Source organism: Capsicum annuum, chromosome 3 (assembly GCF_002878395.1).
Source record: "Capsicum annuum cultivar UCD-10X-F1 chromosome 3, UCD10Xv1.1, whole genome shotgun sequence".
In the NCBI taxonomy this organism is placed as follows: domain Eukaryota; kingdom Viridiplantae; phylum Streptophyta; class Magnoliopsida; order Solanales; family Solanaceae; genus Capsicum; species Capsicum annuum.
The window spans coordinates 11071632-11079669 of record NC_061113.1 but is presented as its reverse complement, the minus strand read 5'-3'; the positions used below and the strand labels follow the sequence as shown (position 1 = coordinate 11079669).

The window sequence follows — 8038 nt, the reverse complement described above, 5'->3', positions numbered from 1 at the left end:
GAACCATTACGGGAGTTGGGAAGATTGGGACCTATGAATCAAAGGCACTGGACGATGTCTACCTTGTGGAAGGATTGAAGCACAATCTTCTTAGCATATCACAACTTTGTGATAAAGGTAACAAAGTCATTTTTACTTCTGGAGGTGTTGAAGTCAAAAAAGCAGATACCAAAGAGGTGGTACTTACTGCAAAAATACATAAGAATGTGTACAAAGCTGATATAATAAACATGAAGGCAACAAGGCTAACTTGTTTGAGCGCGATAGAAAATGATCCCCTCCTATGGCACAAAAGACATGGACATGCAAGTCTAAGACAATTAAACAATCTCTTATATAAAGACATTGGTGCTGGGCTTGCCCAAAACTAAGTTCAAAGATGAGGAGGTTTGCAGTGCTTGTGTAAGGGGAAAGTAGGTAATGTCCTTATTAAAATCAAAGAACCAGGTCAGCACAGTCAAGTGCCTTGACCTGGTCCATATGAATCTTTGTGGAGCAATGAGAACTCAAAGCAGAGGGGGAAAAAAAAATGTCTTTGTAATTGTTGATGATTATTCCAGGTTTACCTGGACACTCTTTTTAGATTCCAAAGAATATGCTTTTTATGTATTCTCCATATTCATTAAGAAAATAGAAAAGAAGCTAGGAACTTTCCTACTTTTCATGAGATCTGATCATGGTACAGAATTTAAAAATGCACTTTTATAATTTTGTTCCACAAATGGTATAGATCATAATTTCTCTGCAACACCTCAACAAATAGAGTAGTAGAAAGAAAAAATAGAATTTTGGAAGAAATGGCCAGAAATATGATGCTTGCAGAAAATTTTGCAAAAATCTATGGGCTGAAACAATCAATACTACTGCATATATCATAAATAGATGCATGATTAGGACCATTTTAGAGAAGACTCCCTATGAATTACAAAAAGGAAGAAGGCCTAACATTTCTCACTTTAGAACTTTTGGTTGCAAGTGTTATATTCATAATAATGGAAAAGATAATCTAGAAAAATTTGATGCTAGAAGTGATGAGGGAATCTTCCTAGGATATTCACTTAATAGCAAATCTTACAAGGTATTAAATAATAGAACAAATTATGTTGAGGAAAATGAGCATGCGGTATTTGATGAATCTTGTGCTAAGACTAACATGTAGGAAGAAAGTGACTCTGAAGAATAGTCAATGAAATAGGTTGTACCATTTGGTCCATCAAATGGAGAAACTAAATCTGGAGGCACCTTGACAGGGGAACTGGAGGCATCTAAACAGGGGTAACTGAATCACCATCTGCTCTTGCCCATGCTAGTCATGGAGATCCTAGAAACTCTCAAAAATTGATTCCAAAAGGATACAAGTATCAAAGGTCTCATCCTATGGAAAATATACTCACTGATCTCACTTCAGAAATTACCACAAGATCAAGATTGAGAAGTTTGTGTGCCTTAAAAACCTTCTCAAGATTAGGATTGAGAAGTTTGTGTTCCTTAAAAGCCTTCTTTTCCATGATTGAACCAAATAAGGTAAATGAAGTACTCTTTTTATGCTGATTGGATCATAGCCATGCAAGAAGAGCTCAATCAGTTTGAAAGAAGCATGGTCTAACACTAAGTTCCACCCCAAAATCTAGAACTGTGATTGGGACTAAATGGGTGTAGAGAAAGAAAGTTGATGGACATAGACAATTATAAGGAATAAGGATAGATTGGTGGTCCAAGGATACAATTAAGAAGAATACATAGATTTTGATGAGATACAATCAGGAAGAAGACATAGATTTTGATGAGACTTTTGCACCTATAGCCAGACTTGAGGCGATCAGGATTCTTGTGGCCTTTGCTGCTTACAATAAATTCATACTTTACCAAATGGATATTAAGAGTGTATTCTTGAATTGTATTCTTAAAAAGGAAGTATATGTAAAACAACCTCCTGATTTTGAAAGTAAGGAATTTCTGATTACGTGTACAAGCTTGATAAGGCATTGTATGTACTAAAGCAAGCTCCAAGATCTTGGTATAAATGTTTTTCAAAATTCTTGTTGGAGCATGGACATACCAGAGGTAAAATTGACAATATTTTGTTTTTAAAAACTAATGGAAAGGATTTGTTGATAGTGCAGGTATATGTTGATGATATCATATTTGGATCAACAAACATTGACATGACTCATGACTTTTCCAAACTCATGACTTTGCCAAACTCCTGAGTTGTGAGTTTGAGATTAGTATGATGATGGAGCTAACCTTTTTCTTGAGCCTGCAAATTCAACAATCACGTTTTGAAACCCTGATTCATCAACAAAAGAATGTAAGAGAACTTCTCAAAAAATTCTCCATGGAAGAAGCCAAGGAAATCATCACACTAATTTCCACTGCTACTAAGCTGGATATGGATGACGCAGGTCCATATATGGATCAAAAGTTGCTTAGAAGGATGATTGGGTCGCTGCTATATCACACAACAAGCAAACCTGATATTATGTTAAGTGTAGGATTATGTGCAAGGTTTCAAGTAAATCTCAAGGAGTCTCATCTAAAGGTTGTGAAAAGGATCTTCAAATATCTCAAGGGAACCACCGATCTTGGATTGTGGTATCCTAAAGGGAGCAATTTTAAGTTGGTATATTACTCTGATGCTGGCTATATAGGGTATTTAGTGGACAGAAAAAGCACTACAGGTATGGCACACTTCCTTGGATCATGTCTAATTACCTGGTCACTAACAAACAAAATTCAGTAGCCTTGTCCACTGCTGAGGCCGAGTATGTTATTGCTGGTTTGTGTTGTGCCCAATTGTTGTGGAACAAATAATAACTCATGGATTTTGTTATGTATGTAGGTTGTGTTTCTATCTTTTTTGATAATACAAGTGCCATCAATATTGCTAAAAACCCTGTGCGACATAAAAGAACTAAACATATAGATATTAGACACCATTTTCTTAGAGATATAATTGAGAAAGGTCTTGCATCAATTATGTTCTGTTCTACTGAGGACCAAATAACAGATATTTTCCCTAAGGCATTGAGTAGAGAGTACTTTGAAAAGAACATATTAGAGCTAGGGATGATTAAGATTACATAAACTCCCCTCGATGATTGACTTGAAATCTTGGTTTTTGTTTATGACTTGGCAAAAATGTTGAGTAATTCAGTCTTGCACATTAAGTTGTGTGTCCTAATTCTAGAATTTTGAATGAACGGAAAAATTTGTGTATTTCATGATGCAGAAATATTAGAGTCCATCTTCTTTCAAAACACTACAATCATTAGACATCTATTTCATCTAAAATTCCTTCGTCACCACATCTTAAATATCACATACTCACCAACCAACTCTCACGCTACTCTCCCTCCTTTCATCACGAGTGTGTTTCCTATTCCTTCTCAATGACTTTCTCTTTATCTTCCTCTGATGATTTAGATATCTCTCCTACTCATTTTCACATAATCAAAAAGAGATGAGTTGTAACTCTTATTACCACCCCTACCTCTTTCATTCCAGAAGTGTTGAGTGGCTCAGTGAGATTCGGTAAATCAGTGGAATGTTCTTTGGTTAAACCTTTTTCATATTTCGATAAGTAACATCTGTCCTTCCTTTCAAGAAATGAGTTGTCAAACTTGTTCCTTTTGATTCCTCCGATTCTAATGAAAATCAGGATGGCATGGATCAGCAAAAGCCAAACTTTATGATTAAGGAAAACTTTGGACAAATAAGGAGTACTGCTAATCCTATGCAACGATTGAGGAATATGCTTGCTGAATTGATCTTAGAAAAAATAGTAGAACACGAAGCATTGAAAAAGAGTCAACATACTTCCTGGGAAATTGCTAAAACTGAAATCTTCCTTGCTCGAACTGTTCATAACAGTGAAAAAGAGGAGTCCCTTTCTAAGATTGATGCTCTCCAAAGTGTTCTTGCTAAGAAAAGTGATGCATTGGCTACTCATGAGGTTGAGAAAATACTTGTTCTTGCAAAAATCAATTCCCTCAGACTGATTTTGCTCGTGCACGCACTGACATTGGTCAACTAATCACCTAGCTGTTTCTGTTCCCTCTATCTTCACCAACCCTTAAAGCCCTAGTTTTTTTTGTTTTGTTTCATCTAGTTGTTTTTGGATTGATTATTTGTTATCATATGTTAGTGATTTTAATAATATGGATTCTTTTGCTTGATTAAAACTCAGTTCTTGTGCACCTTTATGCATGATTTGTCTTGGCTTTATAGTTCTGCTTGTTTTAGTGATTGCCTTCCTTTTGTCTTGGCATATTTTGAACCAGCTTTTCGATGATGTCAAAAAGGGGAAGATGAGTTGTACAATGTTTATAACCTAATGACTTAATTTGTTTTATTTTTTAGTATTGTTTCTTGACTAAGTGTTTCAGGGACAAATTTTATCATCATCAAAAAGGGAGAATTTGTTAGATCAATGAAGTTTTGATGATGGACATATAAATGAAATATGTTACTCAAGATGGTCCAACCACATGAACACAACCACTTAGGAAAGAGGACAAGTTTTGTTGAACGATGGAATGGATAAGTTCTCTTGAGAATAGATAAGCTCTCTTGCGCTCTTGATGGATCACGTGTGATAAAAAGAAGTTGTAGTTGAATACAACACTCTATGATAAGCTGAAGAGAAAGAGTTTCACTCAAAAAAAGAGATCAAGTTGAAGAAGGAGTTCTACAGAAGCAAGGAGTTTCACTTGAAGAAGGACTTCGATTTAACAAAGAAGTCTGTTGAGTTGGAGAGTCCTAAGCAGCGAAGAAAAAGAAAGAACACAGTGAAGGGCTCTTTGGAGAGTCATTATATATCGAGGGAGTAACTCACTTTGTTACTCATGCACTCTAAAAGCTAGCAACGCATCAACGAATTATCAAAAAGTTCCAAAAGCTTGAAGCAACAAAGAAGAACCTGTTCCTAGTACTTAGAGTTAAGGAGTCTTAGACTTTATGTATTAGGTTGGTTCTTGAGTTGTAATGTTGTCTAGTCTCAGTGAAGTATAAACTGAGTTAGGAGCTTTGTCTTCAAGTTTGGGAACTCGAAGAGTTGGGAACACTTACCATGGGAAGGTTTGTGTTTTGTATAAATAGGAGTTAGAGTTAATTCCTTCCTTACATGAGTTTTGTAATTCGTTGATTTGTTGAGGCTCAAATTGTTTTAGTGAAGTTGGGGTTAAATCTTGTAGAGGTACAGGTCATGGTTTTTTACACCTCTTTGAGCTGGGTGTTTTCCACGTAAACATCACTGTGCAATTATTTACTGTTTTAGCTGTATAGGAGCACGTTAGTTAACTGTTGAATCGATAGGCAATAGTTAGGCAAAAAACAAGCTCTAACAGATGTCCTTTATACTAACAATAAATCAATTTTGAGTTTAAAGTTGATTGTATAACTTTAAAGTTTTAATCTTTGACATATCAACCTGCAACCAGAGTACCAGACTCAATTGACATGATACTTTTCTGGTCCAAAATACCAGCTTTTTTCTCCCATTCCGTAAATCTTTTGGAATTCAATTACCAGTCCATTATCTATTACAAAAATTGCCTAAAAAGCTCATTTGCAGTGTATAACACTTATACTGTGTCATACTCCTGTTCTTGATGTGAAAAATATAAAAACTCTTGTGAAGATACAAAATAGGATATCTACAATGAATCCTCGTGATTTAACCTTCTCAAACTCCACTCATAACTGAAACTTAGTTTCTGGTACAATTTGTCAAGCTGACCTTCTTATGGATAGTGGTTTTAACGGTTATTTACTTGTTACTGATTAGTCCAGCATTTTTCTTATTTCTGTTTTTCATTCTAGCTTCTTCATCCGTTTTAAAATAAGTGGCGTTTTTTAATTGTAACACACCTTAAAAGCTATTCATTCATAAAAGATAAAATATACTTTTAATAATTTACCCTTAATAAATATTTTGGAAAAAATATACTCCCTCCGTCCTATTTTATGTGTCGCCATTTGATCGGGCACGGAGTTTAAGAAATAAGTAAAGACTTGATGTCTTTTACCAAATTGTCCTTCATTAAAACAATATAATATTATTATTTTTAATTAAGTGGAGCCTTATTAAGTGGGACCAATAAGGATAAAAGTGTAATTGTGCTTTTAAATAGCTACCAAATAAGGAAAGATGACATTCTTTTTGAAACGGACAAAAAAAAAATGATGACCCATAAAATAGGACGGAGGGTGTGTAGTGACTTATTGAATCTTGATAAGTAAAACTTTCTTTTATTTAAATAAATACTCCTTTCCGTCTAGTTTATGACAACATTTTTTTTTTTTATATTAAAAGAATAAGTTATCTTTCTAAATTTGAAGATATTTTAATTTAAACTTTTTAATTTATTTTTATTGATAATTATTATATTCATAAAAATGCTATGACATACTAGTATCAAAATCAAGCGCATACCACAATGTCAAATTAAAGTTTTGACTGATGGATGACATAGAGTAAAATTTTATTTCTTTATTAACTAAGGCGATAAGCATCTAGTACCTCCTCGAATTATGACTAAAGTTGCTACGACACACTCTAACTTCATAGGGTTCCTATTACCTCCCTAAACTCAATTTTAGCGTATTTTTGTCACCCTTTTGTGCTGACGTGACACCTTTATTACATAAAATGTTGCCCACGTCAAAGGTGCTATGTCAGCTAAAAAAGTTGACAAAAGGTGTCACGTCAGCTAAAAAGGATGACAAAAGTATACTAAAATTTAGTTCATGAGGGTAATAGAACCCCGTAAAGTTAAAATGTGTCGTAGCAAAATTAATCATAGTTCAGGGAGGTAAATGTTTTACTCTTAACTAAGCTTGCCAAAAAAATATCATGTTTGATCATGACTCCAAGCCTGACCACCCTAGACCTCTCGTGGGGGTCTTGCCATAAGGCAGATGCTGGCTTTACCCAACAATCTCCCACCTAACGCCTACCTCATGCAATATGTTGCTCTTGGAATCAATCGACTTTGTTACTATTTGTTTGACTTGGAATCAATCGACTTTGTTACTATTTGTTAAAATCAAACGCTTATATATCATGTTAAAAACTATAGAGTAACTACAAAGTTACTGTTTCTTTCTTAAATATTTTTGTTGTTACCAAATAGTTACACTTGCATTAACATGCAGTAAGTATTTTATGTACTTACTCGATCGAGGATCATAAAACCAAGGTCAAGATCGATGCCATCGACGGTATAAACAGTCTTAGCATAGCCACCAAGATAATTTTCCTTCTCATAGACAACAACTTCAACACCAGATTTTGCCAATTCATATGCAGAAATCAGTCCACTTATTCCTGCTCCCACCACTGCTACTTTCATGTTTATAAAACTGCAACAATGATGAAAAGATGATTAAGGTCTAAGTTGCTCGAAATCTCTAAAGTTTATTTTATATATACAATATTTGATTAAATGCATTGTTAGTATTCACTTAATAAGAGAGCACTTAGTTTAGAGTTTAGTACGTGTATATTAAAAGTACATTTAGAACTAATCTTTAATTAATGTGGAAAATTCAGATTTTAAGTGTAGCCAAATATAATGAAAGAGAGATTTTCTTTTAAATGGATTTAAAAAAAGTGAGACAAATAAATTGAAATAAAATGAGTAATATTTTTAAAATTTATAAAAGCATGTCACTAAAAGCATTATAAACAGTTTATTCTTTTTCTAAACATATCCAACATAAAACATATAACAAAAAAGTATGTCACTAAAAGCTTAATAAACAGTTTATTCTTTTTCTAAACATATCCAACATAAAAAAACATAACAAAAGGGAATAGTAATTGATCGTCGGTCGTACTAATTTCCTACAAATTAGTATTAGAAGCATGAACTTTGCGCCTGACTCAACTCTAAAAAGTAATCAAGACTACCTGAAATCTATAATATATGAAAACACAACTCCTTCCATTAATTAACTTACCTCAAAGGATATATGAATGGATAATAGAGGCTAATTAGAATGCAAGAAGAAAGGAAATATATTTTATAGAGTT

At 33.9% G+C, this 8038-nt stretch overlaps 1 protein-coding gene across 1 annotated transcript in view; it reads right to left on the bottom strand.

Annotated features, from left to right (window-relative positions):
- Positions 1-7355, bottom strand: part of LOC107866478 — a 41484-nt gene extending 34129 nt beyond the window's left edge. Inside the window, 1 exon segment of the mRNA XM_047409034.1 lies at positions 7179-7355. Coding sequence (XP_047264990.1) covers positions 7179-7355 — 177 coding nt within the window.
- Between the last annotated feature and the right edge of the window lie 683 nt (positions 7356-8038).